Raw genomic sequence first — 22,713 nt, 5'->3', positions numbered from 1 at the left:
CCTGCCCTCTCCCCTGCCACCAGCCTCCTTCGCACTGACTTGGGTTTAAGATTGATTGAAACTGTCCATGAAACTAACCTCAAAGCCACACATGCTGTATTTGGACCATTAATAGTGTAAAAAGTCAGGATACGATCCTGAATGCTGAGACCTTTAAGTGTCAGCATCTAAATAGCTTTCCTGTATCACACACCTAGGTTGATCAATTCACTTTTTTCTAAACTTAGTTTTTTACTGGTTTAGCTACTTAATGACCTTACAATAGGTTTGGGCAAACTCTGGTGCCAGTGCAAGAGGTGCAAAAGGGACATGTTGATTACTGGAGGATGAAGAACAGGGCACAGCTAAGCTGACCTTACAGCTAGTTAACATTGAACCCTAAGCTGTGCTGCTCAAGACAGCTGGTGTGTTCATAACCATCTAAAATAGAGTTCAACTGCCCTGGACCTAGCCAGACCCAGAAAACATTACAAGGATATGTTTAAGTAAACCCTTGAGTTTTATAGCATTAGCTCCACAACACAGAAGACAGAGAATTCTTGCTATGGCAGAGAACAGGCGTTGATGCTGTTAAAACCCAGGAGCATAACCTTTTGCAGGCAGAAGGCTGCAAGAGAAAAAACACACTAAATGAATTCAGGAAGCTCTATTTGCTACTCCGTTGGCAGCCAGTCTGCTGTCAAAATTCTCTCACAAAATTCTCGTACTAGCCAAAACACCTAGTTTTATATACGAGAATTCAACGGCAGATTCAGTCATCATCATAAATAAATTTACTGTTTGAGCTTTGAACATCAGACAGTGTTTTCAAAGCAGGAGTTATCATTCAAAAACTCTCATGTCTTTCCTGGTTACATTAGGATCAACATCTCCTTGGGCGTAGGTTAAATGACTTAATTTTGCTCCTATGAAAGCCCATAAAGAATCTAACCTAAATACTTCAGGGAATGATCTTGCAATATCCACTAGGACTGTTACTTTGTCATGTACTATTATATAAAAAACCAAAACCAATTATGCCAAATGAATTTACAGATGTGTTTGGCTACATATTGAAACTTTTCTTGACTCTGTCCAATATTTATTGTCCAAATTGAAAATCTAAAGGAATACTCAGGTAATACAATAATGCCTCTCTAACAATGGAAAAGTCGGGGGGCTGCTATATATGGCTCAGAAAGAAACAGAGCATGACACCAATCCAATACAACTATGTACATAAACAATATGATGCAAGCTGAAGTGAGAATATAATCTGGTGGATTAATACTATAAAAATTATTCTGAATAGCGAACAAAACCTATCTGCAAAACAAATGCTAATATTTTAACAGCTGTGTCTTAATCTAACAGTACAAACCACCTGTTATAGCTACATACCAGCAAAAACACATACACCCACAGACATACACACCCACAGACATACACACCCACGTGTCAACAGTTGGATAGGAGGGGAGATTTGCATCTTTGGGCCTCAAAATTAAGGATATTTCACAGGGCAATATTTAAAACATAGTGCCTGTTGGCTTGACAACTAGTTATTTTCTTTCCCTCACGCTTAATTTCCAGGATTACTGGAACACTATCAGCATAGTATACGAAGCTGTTTTTTGGTATAATTAATTCTAAAAATTAGCAGGTTGTTTCACGTGCATAAATAATGTGGGGTGGTTTTCCTGGATGTGTGGTCTACACTCTACAAACTCTGCAGCCCTGCTGTCCCCTATATGCATTTACTAGAGTAGGATCCGATCCAAATCAAGCTGCACTGTCTCCAAATCTCAATCCAACAGCACCTTCCACTTCATTTTACAGAGTTACTCTACTACAGCTGTTACCATTTCTCTTCTCTCTCATATACCAATTACAGTTTTCAGACTACTTTGATCGTAAGGATTGTCAGGGGATTATATCTGGTTTTGCTATTATTTTAGCCCATTTCTAACACAAGAAAAGTAAAGCTGCAGTACTTCGTACTCTTCGCATGCATTAGATGTGGGCAGATGATGATACAATCCAGATTTTATTGAGGAAAACTTGTATATTTACTTGGAAGTTTGAGTAAAAAACCAACAGTGTATCTCTCAGTGTTACCAGGGGCTCCATGCAGAATCATCCTGTACTGTTGCTGTTACTGCGAGCAAGTACAATAAAGCCATTACAAAAACAAAAGGTGACCCGGCTAGTTGAATCTTGGGATCAGCTTTCTATATTTTGGTATTATGCATGAAATTCTTCCCGTGTGCTATCTGTACAGCACGTACAGCTGGGCACAAACAATGGGAAAATGAGTTGGCTTTTGGGGAAGTTTGCAGTCTTTGGAAAGAGATTTTTTTTTTTCATTATTATAATTCTACAGTGAGTCTATACATTCTGACCAAACATTGACTCCATCTACTAGGATGGCTTTTGTAACTTTTAAAAGAGATTGTCCATCCCAGTATATATTTCTTTTACCTAACTACAGAATTACAAGAGGGTCACTAATTGGGCCTCTCTACTTCATCAGACAGTAATAGAGAACAGAAAAGACTGAGAAAAATCTCAATTTACTCCAACATATTAAATGAAAATTCATTTCTGCTCAAAATAGAAGCTCTAAGATAATTAGTTGGTGACTTCAATTTTGATAGTTAACCATTTTTTAAAAAACACGTCCAAACGCAGCAGCTGTAAATTAAAATTTAAGATTCATCAGGGGATACTATCCCTCCCATTTAGTGCCAAGTTAATGAGGTCACAGATGAACTCTACAGGGGAGCATAGGGAAAGAGAATTTGAAAAATAATTGCAATTGTACAACACTATTCCACTGGACAGAAAGCTGTTATCAGCCTCACAAGCATCTGAATGACCAATTCTGAAAGCCTCATCAAAACTATCAAATTAAGAATAAAACCAAGCTTTGGAAGGTGATTTTTCTTCCCTACAGTTAATAATTTACCAGATAAATATTTGACAGGAATTCCCACAGTGCCTCTGCTTGTTTGTTTCTGCGGCACCCTAAAAGCATGCTTGCTTCTCCCAAAATAGATTAAATAATATTTTGCCCTCAAAGGTCCAGAAGTTTCTCCCTGTTGAGGACAGAAGTTTGTGCCCAGCTCTCTTCTGTACCACTGGCATAGTTTTGGGAAAAACTGCTCCCACAGTGTATCTGCATGTCTTTGAAACACTCTAGACAAGTAGGACAAAACCTAACACAGTAACGGGATTAACAAGACAGTGGGAAGAGAGAGGGGACACGGGTGGAAGGAAACAAGGGAAGACAAAAAGATTACGCAAGTACTCTGTGAGGCCCCTACACAGGATGATGGACCCAAATTCTTTTCCAGTCAAATAGAATAAAGAGAAGCAAATACCTATGGGTGCTGTGGAAGAAGTACCTCTTCAAAATATATCTCAAACAGTAAGTGACACTCACAAGCACTGTAAATGTACTCCGTGTGTCAGGTTCTGTATGGAATACACTGCAGGGGTGTTTGCAACGGGGGAATCGACACCGAATGGAATCAGTGGGATCAAACTATGAAAGAGCAGGTCAGATAAATAGGAAAGACTGCATTAAATTGCTTGGAGATGTAAGCATTTGAGGGTGATGCAAAAGACGAGGAGGTAAGTGCGTTTTCCCATTGATTGCCTCTGAATAATTGCCCAATGCTGCAAAATCCCTTTTATATATATCTGTGTCTAAAAGGATGGAAAACGCAATTGAGCAAAGACCAGGTGTGGGACTATGAGGTAGGGAAGAAGAAAAGAGCTGGAAGCCTGCTGTGACAAGCCCCGTTTGGTTAGCCACAGCAGGGCTCATCTGGCAGACCACAGAAGACCAGTCAGAGGGCGTTTCTGCTCTGAAGAACCATAGGAAGTTCATCCAGCAGAGCTGGCTTTCCAGGTCCCTTTGTCTCTTAAACCTCAAAAGCAGCAGGATGGGGACAGGCTAGTGGATAGGCGTGTACATGGGGTTGTTTAGCCTGGAGAAGAGGAGGCTGAGGGGAGACCTCATCGCTCTCTACAACTACCTGAAAGGAGGTTGTAGCGAGGTGGGTGTCAGTCTCTTCTCCCAAGGAACAAGCAATAAGATGAGAGGAAATGGCCTCAAGTTGCACCAGGGGACGTTTAGATTGGACATGAGGAAAAATGTCTTTACTGAAAGAGTGGTGAAACATTGGACCAGGCTGCCCAGGGAAGTGGTTGAGTCCCCATCCCTGGAGGTATTTAAAAGACGAGTAGATGAGGCGCTTAGGGACATGGTTTAGTGGGCATGGTGGTGTTGGGTCGACGGTTGGACTCGATGATCTTAGAGGGCTTTTCCAACCTTAATGATTCTATGATTCTATACATACGTGCATTTGATGAGTTCTGCTCAATAGCCCTTTGCTGCTTTCACTCATACTTACTGCCTGCTGTCTCCCACCTCACGGACGAGGACTAACACCCAGAGATCAAAAACATGATCTTAATCCATCACACTGGTTCCTCTCTGATGGGTACAACAGGTTATGTCAGAGGAATCGGCTACCACTGTAGGAGAACCGCAAGCTGCAGATCTTTTACAGTCCTGGCTTCAATTCAACGCCCCTTTCTTGAGTCCCTTCCATGACCCTGGCTACTAATAGCAACTAGTACAAAGTGGGAGGGGAACCAAAGCCTAAATTTTAAAAGCCTGGAAGCTTACTATTTCCAGACAAAAGCAACTGCCTCCCGTTGTGTCAGAAAAAAGTAACTGATGGATCTAAGAATTATGTCACCTTTTTGTGATGCCACTTAATTAAGGTTATTCTGAATAACAGGAAAAATTTGCCCACAGTTGCAAAGTAAGACTAAGGAAAATGTCTATGTACTCTTCAGGGTCTGAGATTTTTCAGTATTTTAGCCACAAGATTTTGTAAAAGTGCAGCTGGAGGACAAATTTTCAAATCAGACCATTTAAATGGTATTTCTTCTACATGAGGTAAATCCTATTTTTCTGTAAGAACTAGACAGACTATTTGTCATTCAAAGAGCTACAGAGGAAAATCCGAAGACAAAGTAACTTCACTGTTCTTGAACAAATGTATATCAAACTTTAATTATTGAACACATTTGTAAAATATGCAGATAAAGTGTCTCAAAGGCACTTACAATCACATGATACACATTTTTGTTTTCTTGAAATGTTTTCTTTATTATTGACAGTAAGCATCAAACCTGAAATCCAAGACCAAACTTTGTCACCGTATTCTTGTCTGCAGTTACATTTCCATATTGCACCTGCCCAGATCAGATGACAATGCTAAAAATGTACAATAAGAAACCAGAAGGAATACTCATGAGCAGAGATTCAACTAATGGGTCTGCTGATTCTGAACGGCATATATTCATCCACTCCTCCACAAAAAAGGATGCACAGATGCTAGATAATTGATAGTATGATTGAATCATTACGAAGGGAAAAAATAATACATGTAACTTTTCAGAGAAAAATATTAAAAACATGAATGATGCTTTTGGACCTGTGAGGGGAAAAAAGCTACATGAATGGCTGACTAGAATTCTCTCATTGACTTTAAAAAGAAAGATGTTTCTCCTTGCTCAGTGCCACAAACATGACAACTTTTGTTCTATAAATCAAGAAACAGGGAATATAAACAAGTTTACAAATTGAAAGCAACTTTTAAAAGATAAATTTCAGGTTTCTACAACACACAAAGATGAACTACAAGGAGCTTTCCTTCCTTGTTCAAATTCAAATTAACCAGCCCTTTGTGCTTCTGTTCTCTCCTCGTCTCTTTTCAAATTTCCTTCCTCGTTTCCATGGGAACCCCCTCGCTGACAAGCCTCCGAGCAGAGCAAGAGGCCAAGCTTAGCAAGGGGTGTGAAAAGGGGAGAGAGTCAAAGGGCAGAATTTGGCTCGGGAGAATCAAGATGCCAACCTTTGTCACCCCACAAAGGGGGGGGTAACCATAGGAACTAACTCTGCGGGACAGGGGCAGGGAGGAGGAGTATCATGGCCAAATTCACAAGATGGGAAACAAAATGGGAAAGGTGTCGTTAAAATCGCAACGCTAGAACCTACAGTGAAAAAAAGTCTTGCAAGTGAAAATAATTCAAGTAATAACTTAAGGACCGAGTATCCAGCTTTGTGCTAGTTTTAAGTCCGTATAATAGCATCAAATTAATTTGTATGAGACCACAGAGAAACTGGGCAGATCCGAGTCTCAAATTCGACACAAGTACTTAATGTTCTCCTGAAAAGATGCTGAAAACTCCCCTTTGACTTTGATGGGCTCTGAAGATGTTTTCTAAATGCCTCACAGACACCTGGAAACAACACAGCTTCAGGAAGATTGCTGTTGAGCTATGGCTTCAAACACGCAGACAGTTTACACTAACAGTTCTGCAAAATATGGAAGATAGACTAGTCGTTACTGTTACTGCAAGAGCAATCTGACAGAGCAGATTTACATACAGTGTATTAACATGGCATCGCATTCATATACTACATAAAAACATAGATATGGCATACTTTTATTCCTGTACCCTGTAAGAGAGACAGCAGGAAGATGAGGCATGAAACAGCTCTATAAAATCACAAATGATACATAAAGGAAAAATATGGTCCAATTGTTCACTGTCTCTTCAGCAGAAAAAGTAGGGAACACAAAAACAGCAGGTGGTTTGTTTGAAGAGGAAAAAAAAGCAGCAAATTCTTCACACAACACCTTTAACTTAGGTAACTTACGCCACTGATTTGTGTGGACGCTAAAAGAATCTATGAGTTCAGGAAGAAAACTGGTAAATTTGTAGGAGAATACATCAAAGGTTACTAATGCAAGACGTAATTTCCAAGCCACAAATTACTGAACATGGAAGAACAGCCTGGGTAGATGTATGTTACATACCTGACCTGCTCCGTAGAGCACCCACTGTGGGCCACCATCGGGTGACAAGAGTACCAGGCTAAACAGATCTCTGGTCTGACTTTGCATCACTGTTCCTAGGTTCTTACATTTATCCACCTCCTCCCCAATTTTGTTTCTACTAGCCTGCCTCTCACACCAAATATATTCTTTAAAAGCGTTTTTTATTAAAATGTTATTGTGTTGCAAGTCCAAGGTGTTGCAAGATTGAATAATGAACTCAGTTCAAGAACACTGGGTTCCTCAACCATCAGGGATAATTCGCAGCCCACAGGCTGCTTACCTTCAGTACCAGTTTGGTACTAGATATAGGACAAACACTGGCTCGGCTTCCTTCAGAAAGTCACAAAACCCTCATGCATTTGCATGTCTTAATGACCGGGATACAAAATGGGGAGTAAGGCAGCAGTGCGCAAAAGAGGCAGAGGTGAATTTAAGAAGATTCGTCCTTTGAATGTTAAAAACATGCTTTGGTGAATTCTTCTTCTTCTCATACCACAGAACACAATAGCCTCACAGCCACCCGGGAACATCCCATTGATACAAAAATGATTCAAATCCATAAAAGCCATCCTAACTTTCTCTAAAGTCACCACAAATGTCTCCCAAAACAAAGAAGAAAACTGCAGCCATACCAGCAAGACAAATGGTAAAATTCATGACAACTGCTCCTTGGTGCTTAAGTTGTCATTTCATACCTATTCTCTTGTCTTGCCAGTCTGTTGTGGCTTTCTTTTTGAATCCGACTATCCTATAATTGAACCATCATCACACACTAGAGAAAGCAAGGAAAAACCCACCACTTCCAAGTGACCAACAAAATAAAAAGTACGTCCTAGCCAAGTCACACAACTTTGAAGTAGTCCACCATTATTTACATCACTGCCAACTTTTTGCACAAAAAACATGTTCTGAAAGAATGGCAAGTCGAAAGGACACAAATCTAAAGAGCTTCCAACCTATTATGTCAGCTTACAAGTTATAACTGAGATATCTAAATAATCTTAGTATCAGAAGAGCGTAAAGGGGGAAGAGAAAGGTCTTGCTAGCAACTTGGACTAAAGAGAAGTGGTGACTTGATTCTATCGTGGACACACTAGATCTCTGCCTTACGAGGGACAGAATCTAATGTGAGTACACGCAGAATACAGGGTAGCTATTTCAGTACTAATATAGCAGAACTATATCCTCCCAGTTACACATGCTACTAGATATAAGACTAAAGTCTAGTCACTGTAACAAATACTAACCTGGACTACTACAGCATACAATATACAACATAAACATGGTTTTTGTCCCACAGCAGTTACATCTAAGAGAATCAGCTGGCTGATCTTGATTAAGGTAGAGAAAAAACATACAAAGATAGGAACGAATGTCTCTATGCTTGTGGTAGGTAAGAGGAACGGTAAACGGTAAGACCAATATTCCCTCAATGCTCCAGCACAACATTCTTTTGCTTCTGAGTTTACGCTTGCAGATATAAAGCTAGAACTGACTAGACAGTACATTGTCATTTAACTATTCAGAATAAATTCATGTGTTCCACCTTTCCTAATAATTCCTCTTTAAGCCTCCACCAGATGCTACAGAATTAGCCACAGCGCAGAGCCATCTGCCTTCATGACCCTGAAAACAAACCCACTGTGAATAATGTTGATTAAGATGTAGATCATTCACTTTAAACTGAATCATTACATAAAACTAATGTTTTTTTCATATGCTTGCACTAAACTGCTAAGGCTAAACTTTGTTTCCATATTTCCACTTGAATCATCGTTCAGAATTAATCTTTTATTCAAGAAAATATGAACATGGTGACAGAGTTCATCTTCAACGTGCAAGCAGTAGTTTATCGATTTAACAGAAAAACCCCCGAACCCTACTTCTCTTCATTTTCTCTCTCACTACTAGTCTGCATTTTGAAAATATTCACGTAGCATCTTGTTCTCGTTAACAAACATGAAAGACTAGAAAACAGTATTTCTGAAATTAGTCTCTGGAGAACGTCTGTTAGCCAGGCAAAAGAAAGTAAGGGTTTCTAACACCTGCTATCTAGCTCTACTATTTGAGTACTGATGATCTACACGCAGAAGTTTTAACCCTTGTGTTCTTTGTACTCATTTTAGAAAGAAGCATCTCTTTAGTACTCTATTCTTTCATGCTGCTCTGTACAGCATAGCACTATAATACCTTTACCTGGTTTCCTGAAGTGCAATGATATGGCCCCTGCAGGAAAAAAAAAACAGAGACTCACCATTGTGACTGGTCACATTAGACAAGCATCCATTCCTCCTTAAAAAGCCAGTTATAGTTTATATTCCCTGTGCTTGTTGTACTAGGATGGACCACGTGCTCGGGTGTGACCTAGGTCCACAAATCCATTCGGTTTGCTGGTGTGAGTGTGGGTACCTCCACACTGACAAATACCTTCCTCAGCAAGTCCGTATTTGACAGTCTGATTGTCAGAATTACAACGCTCTCCCAAACACAAAACACTGCATGCAACAGCAGCCGAAAAGTCCATCTTTTGTGCATCTATTCTGTTTGGGTTAACTGCTTCAAAAGGTTTCTAGCCAAAGACAAGACTCTTTCCCTTTCTTCCTTATTTAAGCCTCTACCAACTTCAAAGTAGGCAGATACTCATAGCTCTATGCTTTATCTGAATGCAAATAATTATCTCACGTGGTTGCTCTTCCCATCCGAAGAGTCTAAATGCTTCAGTATTCATTGAATATTCAATATTCATGCAGATTATCTCAAAGTTCACTGGACCTTAATGTGAAAAGGATCAGATTGATGGTCCTAACATGAGACCATCTAAGGCTATGTTCAAGAAACAGCTTCCTCAGAAGCCTCATTTTACAAAATTGTCAGATCATGTTAATTTTTTTATGGATCTACTTGGGGATGTAGCAGCTCTAGTTCTTCCCAAATTGTTCTTACCCACTCAGGATTTCACCTTTGCACAAGGCTCATGGCCTTTGCAGGTCAAGATTGAAACCACAAGCTGATGCATTTCAAACAGACAAGCCTCAGGTATTCCTAAAGCAAGAATTTCTCAGCAGTGCATTATTAGGAAGTCCTTTGCTCTACCTGTACTCTGCAGAATCACCTTTGTAATTCAAGCTTTGAGACATTCTGGTTTAACAATAAAAGAATCTATATCTTTACGTGGCTATTTCTAAGGTAAAAATTCAGAGTCAGAATAAGAGAATATAAAGTTAATGAAAGAGTAGGCTTTAATCAGCTGGTGCACAGCTTGCATTCTTATGATCATGTACAGTTCCATTGTTCTGTAGGCATCATAATCTTAGACACTAATTTGCAGTAAGGATTAATTTTCTCTTTAGTGTGTAAGATTAGGGTGCTTACAAAACACCAGCTGATTAAAACCTACTTTTCCATTAGCTTTATATTCTTCTACTTTTATGAGTTTTGGATGCAGAACTGAAGAATACAGAAAGCCAAGGAAAAGTGCTGAGATTTAGGAGGGTATAGTGCACGGGCAAGGCAAAAGAAGATGGTGAATGGAAAGGAATAAAGGAATTAAGGGGGGGAGAAGTTAAGGATCTTCCGCCCTACATTCTCCCCATCCTTGCTGATCAGTGGGAAAGAAAGAAAGATGCTTCCCACTTGTATCTAAAAAAATCACTCAGAAATAGGAGGAGGAATGGGGCAGTACTTCCTCACAGCTCCAGGGAAGGTAGGAATCACAATCATATAAGCCAAGATCAGTGAATTTTGCACACTTCTCCCTGGCCCTTATGCAAATCAAGAATTAAGAGACAATATTCCATGTTGAGTCCAAACCCTGATTATCTGAAATCAGTAGTAATATATGCCTGATAGAAAAGCTATTTGAGAAACACCATTAAAATGAGCCACTTAATACTTGACCTACCTATACTGGAAAAATACCTAACTCCTATCCCACATGCTAAGACCAGGATGGGAATAAATATAGCTATGTCTTCTGTTGCTGCCATTTTTAAGCATACTCTGGTTCTTTTCCACTTAAAAAAGACAAAAAAAATGAACTAGACTCCAAAGATCACTGCTGGGACGGGAGAAAGAAAAAAAAATATTGCCACAAAAAAGAAACTGTGCTATACACTCAGAAATATAGTTAGCAAGGGTACGCAAATCTTGCAGCACGCACTCTGCTCTGCAGCAGGTCAATGGCATTATCCTCTGCAAGAATCAGTACAAGCAAGAAACCACTAAATTTGAAGTAGGGTATGAAAAATCAGGTGTCTTCACATCTGTAGTTGCATATTCTGTGACAAAGCCCATTAACTATTCACTAGCTCTACTTCTAAATATTCAAAACTCCATGACAGGATGGTTTATTTATATTAATCCAATGATTCCCAGCTGGTGAACGCTGCCACGCTGACGGAGTGGGAGCATATGAGTCAACATTACTCCTCTCCCCTTCCAGCTACCTCCCTCACACTGCAAAAAACAAATCAACTGTGGGATAAAATTATTTCTCTATTTCCCCCTTTGCATCTCCCACCTACACACCAGCCAACCTAGCTATGGCGCATCCATAAGTCCCTTCCGCTGCTCTTTTTTGATATGCAAAATGGGAATGGAAGTTGTGAAAGAGTGCAAAGGAATAGCATGTTATCTCCTCTGCCCATATGGTGACTGCATCATCTCATTTCTGGAGCGTTTGACCTCTGGTATAATCCCAAAAGACAACGCTTCTGCGTTCACCCAGGGGGACCCATTTAGGCCTCAACTGTGTCTGGTTCCTGTCCTTTAAAACCTCTTTGACCCCTAGTATCATTTGTGAGGTCCCATAAAAATCAAGGTAAGGAGAAGGAAGTGCTGGTAGTATATTTAACTGCAACAAGGCTAGCAATCATCATATTAAACCACTTCTCTTCATCAGTGACAAAAGCTTTAATAGCATGCTCCCAGGCTCCAACAGGCTACCGAGCTACATGTTCTCTGATAAAAATATTTGTCTACAATAATTGCATTAAGGCAGATAAAAAACACCGCTTGCTAGTCTTACGCATAAGCAAATGCTTCAAGGCCAAAGGAATATTAAGTGAAAAAGGGACAGAAGATAATTCTTTGTAGCAATAATAATCCAAGAGATGGGTAAACAAGGTCAGATCCCTCAGGGGGATAGGGGTAATTTAACTTCTCCGTTGTCACTGCCTCATTCAGCACATTATCTATGTCACACAGCAGAAGCGTGGCAGCAGTGCGGTGCAACATCATCTCAATGTCACACTATCATCACGAACATATTTCCAGGAAAGTTTTACCAGCATAGCTGAGACAGACTATGCTAGATGGTTATTGTAATAAAACAACCTGTTAGCAGATTATGGAAAATTTTAAAAATACCTTACAGTATCTTTTACATGACAGCACAAAGCAGATAAAAGGAATGACCCCACAGAGTCAGGAAACATGAGGCCCCCGACGTGCGCAGCGGCTGTCGCTGTGCAGAACTGCAGGGCAGGACAGCTCCCAGCTCGGCTCCTGCCTGGACAGCTCAGCCTGGCCACAGGGCCTGGACCGGGGGCTCCCAAAAATACGTGCCCGTTACACCTATCATCTCATATCTCCGTGCTCTGTCATGACTAGTGCGTTAGTCTATATTAACCGCCATTACTCCTTTTAGAAAGAAGCAGATGTAAAATGACTCTCATTTTAGTCTCCACTATAGCCAAGTGGATGTTAACAGAGGTTGGACTAGCGCAACTGGTGTTTGTCCTCTATCAAAAGGAGTAAGCGCCTTTAGAGATACTTGGGGATAAAATAATGCTCCAGGCCCTTGAATGCAGAAAGCCCTCCCTTCAATCTTCCCAGATTAAAGCAGGCCTTGCTGATGTAGCACAGCAGAAAGCTTAAGGCATTATCTTTCCCAGGAGTAAATAAAGGCATAGGAACCGATTACAGCATGGATCAGTACATGCTAAGAGGGACTCCTGATGTAATATTCTGTTTTTCTTTGTTTAATCAAGATGATTAATACCAATATTGCTGCAACATAACAAGACAACACTGATGACATGACTTATTAGCCTTTATTATAATTATGAAGGAATCATATCAGCATAAAGTCTCAAAAAGGCAACTTGCTGATTTTTTGAGTTTTCAAGAAATAACAGTAAATAAGTTTTTAAACAGTTCCTTCAATGAAGCAATCAATGGCACGGGAAGAGAAGTACACTAAATTTATTGATGGTAAGACAACAGCTGTAGTAGTTCTCTTTTTTGCTTCACATTCACTCTTTCTTGTATTGTACTCTTTCAGTACAAGCAAGCTGAATTTTTCTTACGGGTTTTATTAGGAACTGTTGTGAAAAAGTGGTACTGAAAAACTGTGAGAATTACAAGGCCTTCTCCCCCACTACACAAGATGAATCACACTGATTCTGCAGCTGTATTATTTTATGCTCACAGCAATTAGGGAGGGCTGGGCGATGAGAGATGTTTACCAGAAACAAGTCACAATGCAAGTTTTAATAGACTTCATCCAGTTCAAAATTTGAGTGCTCTATCCGTTTGACTGCAACATTAAATAATGTCTAAAAAGCCAAATAATAAAAACTTCCTTCTTGCTAAGTACAGATTTAAGTGGCAATCTAGGCTAATATAAGGAGTGGAAATATACTTAGGAAAACCTGTGGCTTTTCATTCTTTTTTTCCTGTTCAAACCCCTAAAAAACTCTGCAATGGAGGCGCAGGCCCCTGCATAGTGAATTTAAGCTTGATAATAGCCTTGTTTCCTTGTACAGCCTTCACCATTTTTCATGAAGCATTCACAAGTAGCCCACAGTCCATGTCCAGACTGAAACCACTGGCCTATATGTTAAATATGTTGGCAGAATATATACACCCACAACACCAACACACCCATGCTATGTTTAAGAATGGCTTTGGCATCAAGCTAGTGTATGAATTGTAGCAACACAGTGTTTCATGCAAGCTAATTCATGCTATTAAGTTGAGCTTTATACCACAGAGTGCAGAGAAGTAACATTCGCTTCTCAACTGTTTCTCTCTCTGTAGCAGAAAGCTATTTTATGAAGATAAGAACAATTACACCAGCTATTCTGGCTCATGCTGAGGGTCCATATAATTACTGCTCTGCTTCCAACAGTGGCCATGAACAGGCTGTTAGTGAAAGTGATATTTTTAACAGTTCTCCGAAATCATTGGTTTAACATGTAACAAAAGCCAGAAAAATGAACATAATGTTGGCCATTACTAGGAAGCTATTAGCAGCAAGAAGTGTGATTTTATTTATAAATAAATCCCTAACGCGCCTGCATCTGGAGTGCTGTGCCATTCTCATCTCCACACCTCAGCAAGGACAAGGCTACAAAAAGGGACAGAGAAAGGTAACTAAAATTATTACAGGAATGAAGCAGCTGAATTGCAAGAATAAAGTCCAAACAGCTGGAACACTTCAATTTGGAGAGGAAAAGCCTTGGGGATAAAACCGAGGTTTCCAAACTCACAAGTGTAACAGAAGATTTAACTGCAGCACAATATTGCACAATACTGGGACAAAAGGGTATTAGATGAAACGAGCAGGAAACTGGTTTAAAACAGGTTAGAGTATAAGTACTTCTTCACATGGTGGCTAGTGAGCTGACTGAGAGTATTTTATTCATAAAATAATTTAGAGAAATTCATTGATAATAGATCCATTAAATGATACTAAAGGGAACAGGCAGGGAGGTACCCTCTAACATCCGTAATTCAAGGGCTGTGGATACTGGGGAAGCACCAGAGAAACAGTCCACAGACAAGAGGCTTGCAATCCCTTCCCTAAATAGCACCTCCTCTTGTCATTAGCAGATACAGAATGCTTGGCAAAATGGACCATTAGCAGGATATTTCTCACATTCCCTAAATGCTTTCCCAGCCTGTGACCATTTTCTGCCGAGGGGAAGAGCCTGAAGTGGGTTTTTTTTTTTCTACCTAGTCACCCTCATTGGCATTATTTTCCAAGTTCTGGTCCAGTCTCCTCAAACTTTTTGCATCCACGGTACTAAGAGTTTCACAGCTCTACTGACAGCTATTTGAAGAACCACCTCTTCCTCTTCATTCTGACTTGGCTTCTAGCAACTTCATTTGATGGAGCCTAGTTCCTGCACTGGAAGAGACAGTGTACGACTGTCCCTATAATCCCTATAACCCTTTGCATGCCACTTACGATAGTAGTTGTTGTTGTTGGGGTTTTTTTTTCCTATTTTAAAAGTAGGCTAAAGCACCCTGCTGTAGTCTAACACTCCTCATATGGGATATGTTCCATAAGCCTGTGGTCATTCTTCCTGTTCTTCTCTGGACCTCTTTCAGTTCAAACACATTTTTTGAGATAGCTCAGAACTTCACACAACACTCCAGCTATTTGTGAGCCACAGGATTATATAACACCACTGTAATGTCGGCTCTTTATTCCTTTCCTAATTATTCCACGTCCAATTTGCCTTTTGGCTTTCTTACTGCTCAGTCAAGCTTTCAACTCATATTTCGATAGAACAAACCATCCTAAGTCCCATGAAATATGCTGACCACCACCACTGATATGAAGAATATTATTCCCCCCAACACATACATCTTTATCACTTTGAATTTCCTCAACAGTTTTATTGCTGAATGTATCTCAAACATAATCTCAAGATCTCTACAATTCTTCATTCTGATTTGACCTTAGCTTTAAGTTACTCTTTAAGTTACTCACAACGGTATCAATAGGCTTTCTCATCTTACTGCTAGCTTCTCTTCTAGATCATTTAAGAAAATACTGAACTGCACAGATCTTAAAAGACTTCCACTGATAATCTACTTCCACTCCAAGAGGTGACCATCTACTTCTCCAACCACCCAACAAAACCAAAACCCACTATCTCCACACCTCCGCAAGCCAAGTCCCAGAACTCTTCAGTCCAGTTGGTTTCATCGATTCCTTTAATATCCTCAGTTCCACCTTTCAAAGATGAAATAAACAGTTTGTACACGCCTAGTTGTTCACACTGTTATCCTGTTAAGCTTGCTTACTTGCTTTGGCTTAGTTTTTCCTCCTTACAGTTAGATCTTCAAGGGTCCTCAGAACTTACCAGAACTAGTTCTAAAATAAAATTCATTCCTGTTGCTATGTATTTAGTATAATTGGAATCCCTAGCCACATCCAAATGAGCCGTTGAAATGCAAGTCCATAGTTCTTTCAAACAAAGCAAATTTAAGGGTAAGAATCTCTATTGTCTTCTTACAGTAAAACGCCTGTCAAGTCTGGTTCACAACTCTTCCATAGAAAGACTATATAAAGCCTTGGCTTTACATTATTTAACCAGAACAATTAAATTAAGTTTCTATGTTGTCAGGAAGAGCATTCAAAGATGAAAACATATGATTACTCTTTCTGTTCTCAGTATACAGCACAGCACATCTACCAGCGAGGATTCCCAAGTACTTCAAAAATACAAATAAACCTAATCTGCACAAATCTCTCATGAAAATTTGAGTAGGCTGACAGCGAGACTTGCCTAATTTTCTGAATTTCCGTAAATTTTAGTCATATCACAGAATACCAAGTAAGGGAACTCCTTAGGCAGGGTGGCAAGATAGAGAACAGACTGAAGTGAACTTAAGAGTCTTGTATAAACTAGACTGCAGATAAAAAGAGACTAAGTGTGTGGCTGAAGCCCCATCAGGAAAGTTCTCCAAAGAAAGCTTAGACAAGTATCAGTGGACATGTGTTGAGTTTTTTTTTAAAAGGAGAAAATTATTATGTGTAAGTCCAAAGAAGGTTTGGGGGGATAATGGTAACAGTAATAAGGTACCATTATAACAAAGAAAGTGCAAGTCTAAAAGCTTGTTTGCCTGGATATAGAACAGAAACAGGTTAACTAAATTGTCTGCGAGACAACAGACTTTCTTCCAGCTGAGAAAAGCAGTACTAATAAATGAGCAATTTCCATTATTTTCACAGTATGTCTTATTATTCTCATTTTTTTCACACCAAATTTTAGGCCAAATATTACAAAGCCACCAAAGAACGTAGTCTTCAGAACTAAAAATCTTCTATTCATTGTTCAGTATGCTATTTTTCTGGCATTTAGTTAAGTGACAGACCATTCAAAATATGCATTCTTGATCTGTCTAAATATTTCAAGTAACAGACTAACATACAAACACATCCAGAGTATTTCACACTCAGTTATACTAAAATAGACAAATTTTGTAGTCATAGAATATTTTAGTATATATTACAATACATCTTATGGTATTTGTTTTTATATTTAAATTATTAATTATCTTGATTTTTTCATTTTTATTTCTAATGTAAATATCTTCCTGGATTCTGTTACCAATTATTTGTCAACTAAAGGCCAAAAACATATATATTGCTGAAAAAAATAGTCTTACCTCCATTGCTAATGCTGCTGTTTGCTGGTCATAATGATTCAGAAGATTAGGCATAAAGGTGGTATTGTAAGGCAGATCCTGGCACATCCGCAAGATGATGGGCTCACAAGAAAATAAACTGTGCCCTCTTGTGTGCCCCACCAAAACATCCAAAAGCCAAAGGTAACAGAACATCCAACTAATAGCCATCCTTCCACACTGGGAACGGGGCCAGTTATTGAGGCCAGTCAGAAAGCTCTTTCAACTCCTCAGGTACCCTCAGACTTCACTTCAACGGCGATATTTTCAGTCCTTGTTTAAGGTTCTTCAAAACTGGAATACTCTTTGTATACAACATTCTTAGCTCGGTCCAGAAGATGATGTGTTTGAGACAGACGTGAGAAATCTTGCCTTTTCTTTTCTAAGTATTATATAGCACGTATTAGGTTAAGGTATTAAAATGTTTAACCACATTCCCACACAATTGACCCCATCATGACAGAACAGCAGCTGAGTTACGTTCTTCTTCTGTTAGGTAACCTAGAATAAAAAACACAACAAGCAGAATGCAGTAAAAAGCCTTGTAATTGAATAAAATATTTTAGCTCTAAATAGCCTGGCAGACAAATTGCTTCAAGTTCTCATGTGCAAGACTAGAGGGTCCCCTGACCAGTTTTAATCCTGGTTTCAGACTATTTCTGATGGAAAAAAAAGCTGGTATGCTGTAAAACTCTACCCAAAAAGGATGGTGAAAACAAGGAATGTATTTACTATGAAGAAAATATTTTTAGAAAACCCCACACTTTAAATTTAACCATGTGAGTATTACAATTGTTGACCACACTGAAACCAAGCTATTTATGACTCAGCATCTCCACTGGTACATTCACATCGATAGCATCTCTTTAGTTGCATGGCCTTGTAACTTCTGTTGAATAATTATAAAACAAAAACAAAACAGTCACCACCACCAATACGCAAGTCCCAACTTGCAGTACTGAAGACTACTGTTCTGCCCAACAGGCTACATTCATGGTTTGGCTACCTGTGTTCAAATATGTAATTTTAGTCCAGTTGTAAACAACTCTTTTGTTGTCTCTAACCCATTTTACTTGCACACTTCTCCTATCTTGCTCTCCGGAAACCGCCATAACAGCTAAGGATAAGCAGAAGACAGCCTTCTTTGACCACCCCTTTCTCCACACACTCTCAAAGATGGAAATTGCAAAGGTAGCTACGTATGGTTGTTCTGCCAGTTCCACTCTACCTATAGAGCCAATTTAAACAGCAGCCATTCCCCAGGGCTGGATCTGCATTTTCTCAGCGCTAAGCGGCTGGAGTGGAACAAGCAGAACAGGGACTCAGCATATCGTGCTCATCAACTGGAGAAACAAACTCTGAAATTGGAGGCTGACGCATGGAAAAAGTTGACAGAGCCATTAAAAGTACAAAGAAGCCCTTTTCTTATAACAATTTTGTCTTACGGCAATGAAATTTGCAAAATTTAGTCTCTAACCAACTGCTTTAAAAAAAAAATTATGGTTAAAAAAGGTAACAGAAATTTAGAAATCCTGTTTGAACCAGAAAACCCCAAATACTCCATCAATATTCCCAAGAGTAGGCAATCACAAATTTGAGCAGACTTCTAATCTTGAGAGAGTAATGTTTTTCCTTAGATATTCAGGAAGGGAAACAAATTCTCCACCTCAGAGAAGGAAAAAGTTTTTCCTTTCTCCCTAATGCAAACTTAGTGAGAGATACGAAAGAGTTAATTCCCAGACTTTGGCTGGTATCAGCCGATCAAAAAAGCTACGCATGCACACTTTTGTTTACATAAGCCCATCTTATGGTCAGAAAAATTAAATACCATATACCTCTTTAAACCCTCATACACTTTGCGGGTTGGACTAGATAATCTCGAGAGGTTCCCTCCAACCTAAACAATTCCGTGCTTCTCTTTAAGATCATGTGAGGGAATGTTTTTGGCTGCAGTTGTGCAAGACAGGCTGGTAAAAACAAACATGCAAATAGGAGAAAGACCAAGATGCTAAACATATCCATGTTAAAATAAGTTCACTGACAACTTGCTTTCACAGGCTGCTTACTCCCTCACACCTATTGATGGGGAATCCATGTTCGAAGCAGCACTGAAGTACATAAAGAATATAAATAATAAAACTGTTCCAAACCTAGGAAAAATAAAACATGACCAAAAAAAAGCCAAAAAGAGAACTATCTACACCTTAAGTTAGGTGGTAGAACCAACCAACACATCTCAAATCACAGTGCCTTGCTTATATTCTGAAGCAAGCAAGTGTTGCTGTGAAGAGCAGTCAACACACTGAATTTAAAATATTTCACAATATTTAAGACATGCTACATCTAACCATACCTGATTTTAGTATGTTCATATGACCTTGAAAAGGTATGTCCTTCTGGTCTAAGGAAGCCATTTCTCAGACTTATTTTTTAAGAATTTGGCGCCTCTCAAAAAAACCCAAAGACCTGAACTATCCTGTCTTCCAGGCAGCATTACTTAACCCTAAAGGTTTCTGCATATTCTCACATCCTGACCAGATTACAAGTTATAGACAGACAAAATCAATTCCTACTTAGTTTTGTACAAGGTGCCTAATCCCCTTTGAATCTAGCCCTTTGATTCTGACATTTTAATAGTAGTTCCCCAAACTCAGGAAAAGAAGCTTTTTCAGTCTGTTGCCATCTCCAAAACACTGGCTTCAAGCATATTTTTTTTCCCAAACACTTTGCCCACCAACTCCAAAAGACTGTATTCAACAACTTCAGTGAAGTCAACTTGTAACGTGGATTAGCAATTGACTTTTTAGCATGCTCCTGGCAAGTCAGGTGCCATTCCAGCAGTGATCAGTGGATAATGCTTCATAAGAGCGGTTCAGAAGCAACGTAAGATGAACTGCACTCACACCAGGTATTGTGTTAAAGTTGGAAGCACAAACATTGGGCAAATCCAGGTCAGGATCTAGAATCTTGGGAAAAACTCCAAGAACACTTCACACAAATCATCATATTAATGACATTCAAAGTAAAGACTCCAAACAAATCCACCCATCTTTTGACTTCCCCACAACCTCAAACTGAAAAAAAACATGCAAAAACCTAGCCTCAATAAGCCACGAAAAGTTTTAACTGTGCAAAAAGCAGAAAAAATTCATCATGTCCTTTCAGGACTTTTCCATTTCATACTTGAGATCTTATTACTATATAGTATCATAAAGGAAATTAAGAATATATTTACTAGAGCCAGAAAAGAATGTCAAATTACATAGCCTAGTCATGCAGTGCCCTTTCATGGAAAAAAAAACCCACCCTAGGTGAAATTAAGAAAAAAAGACAACCATATCATTGCGAAAGGAGACGAAAGTTTTGCAAACGATCATATAGATGACCTATTAATTGGTGTAGACAGATGAATGCTGTAATAAGCAATCTTTAGTGTCAAGATAGTTTCTCACCACAGATCCAGTTCTGTATACGCTTTGTTAAGCCTCTACATATGAAATTTTGTGGTTATTTTTATGTATATATAAAAACAAAACAAAACACTTTCGATGACACTGGGGATAAAAGAGGAGGAGGGGATACCTACCCATCTACCCCAAGGCACTGCAAAAAAACCTGTGGGCAAAAGGGGTAGGAAACAACTAGTTTGTTAATGTGGTTACGATTTATACATTATTTATAATCATAAGAAGCCCATCCAATTCCTGCTGTAAAGGATAAATTAAGACACGCATAGACGACTATTATGAAGAGTGCAAATCACAAAATGAAAGGGTTGACTCCCAAAAGGGAAATTTTTTTTTCAAAGAAATTTCAAAGTTACTAAGGGGGCAATAAGAGGGGGGCAATGAGAACAAAAGTCATCAGACTTTAGCAAGAAAGCATGTAGGTGGATTAATTCATGGTTATCTGTCCCAGAGAAATGAGGTGATAAAACAAACTAGACTCCTCCTGTACAAGTGAGAAGACAAGAGGAGAATGTCACCTTAGTCATTCCCCACCCAATTCTGATCACGGAGAAAGGAAAGGAACTCATTCATTGCATACAAGCACTGGCAGTGTTTCTGCAACCCATTCCCACCCACATGAAGGCACAAAAGGAGAATACATTATTCTCCCAACTCCATTTTAATTAGTCAGTGGGAAAGAAACTCCGGTGCTGTACTCCCCTGTTCCACTTCTGTTACGTATTAAGGGAGAACCACACTATAATCCCCCACATCCTCTATTTCAATTAGGAGACCATGGAGGAAAGAGAGCACATGCGACACTCTCCCACTCTTCCATGCTCCTCCTCACTGTACGACAGGGCAGAACGAAGAAAGATGCAGAGTATCTCCGCTTCCCCTCTCCCTCCGCATAGTGACACCACGACAGTCCCCGCTCCGCTCCCAGCAGAGATGACGGAAAGGCAGAAACCCCTTCTGGTTAGATTCTCCAGGTATATGGAGGGACAGGTCTAGCATCTCTCTCCATTTGAGTTCATATTGCATGGCAAACTAAAGGAACTAGAGAGGGAGCTAGCTATCATCCCTTAGATTGGAAGAGGAGGTAGGGTGCAGACTGAACTAGCATCCCCTTTTCCCTTGAATCCTCACTGTGTTTTAAAGGCAAAAGGAACAAGTGCACACAGGGGACTAGCATCCTATTGGATTCCTGCTGCACTGCAAAGGAAAAGGAAGGACATATATGTACATAAGACGAGCACCCCTTCCCCCTGGGTCCCCACTGCACTGCAAAAGGAAAAGGACAGTGCGTGGGTAGAGCTAGCATCCCCTTGGGTCCCTGCTGCGCTGCAAAGGGAAAAGGGCAAGGGAGGTGTGCATGGGACTAGCATCCCTTTCCTCCTGGGTCACTGCTACCGCACTGCAAAGAGAAGGGAGGGAAGCGTGGGACTAGCAACCTCTTGGGTCCCCAACGCACTGCAGAAGAAAAGGTGTGTGTATGTGGAGGGAGGAATGGCATCCCCTCCTCCTCGGATCCCCAGTGCACTGCTGGGGGAAAGAGGGGCACTGCGTCCCCTTTCCTTTGGATCCAACACTGCAAGGGGAAGAGGGGACAGGGTGCACATGGACTAACACCCCTCTCCCCCGGGCACCCAGGGCACTGCGAGGGGAAGGGGGAAGAGTACCTGGGACTCGCATCCCCCCTCCCCTCGGGACCCCAACGCGCTGCGAAGGGAAGAGGAGGGGAAACGCATGGGACGAGCATCCCCTTCTGCTGGCTCCCCAGCGCACTGGTAGGGACCGGGAATGCACGGGACCAGCATCTCCCGGCCCCGAGGCGCTGCCGAGGGAGAGGGGGTGGATCCAGCACCTCCATGTCGTTCGGCGGAGGACAGGACTAGCATCCCCTGTCCTCCGGGCGCCCGCCGCGTCGGAGT

At 40.2% G+C, this 22,713-nt stretch overlaps 1 protein-coding gene across 1 annotated transcript in view; it reads right to left on the bottom strand.

Annotated features, from left to right (window-relative positions):
* Positions 1–17,831, bottom strand: part of FZD3 (frizzled class receptor 3) — a 55,268-nt gene extending 37,437 nt beyond the window's left edge. Inside the window, exon 1 of the mRNA XM_009283436.1 lies at positions 17,313–17,831. Coding sequence (XP_009281711.1) covers positions 17,313–17,501 — 189 coding nt within the window. The 5' untranslated portion in view covers positions 17,502–17,831. The remainder of the gene's footprint in view (positions 1–17,312) is intronic.
* Between the last annotated feature and the right edge of the window lie 4,882 nt (positions 17,832–22,713).

The sequence above is a fragment of the Aptenodytes forsteri genome, unplaced genomic scaffold (genome assembly GCF_000699145.1).
Source record: "Aptenodytes forsteri isolate BGI_AS27 unplaced genomic scaffold, ASM69914v1 Scaffold534, whole genome shotgun sequence".
NCBI classification, from domain to species: Eukaryota; Metazoa; Chordata; class Aves; order Sphenisciformes; family Spheniscidae; genus Aptenodytes; species Aptenodytes forsteri.
This window is presented reverse-complemented; position numbering and strand designations above follow the sequence as displayed.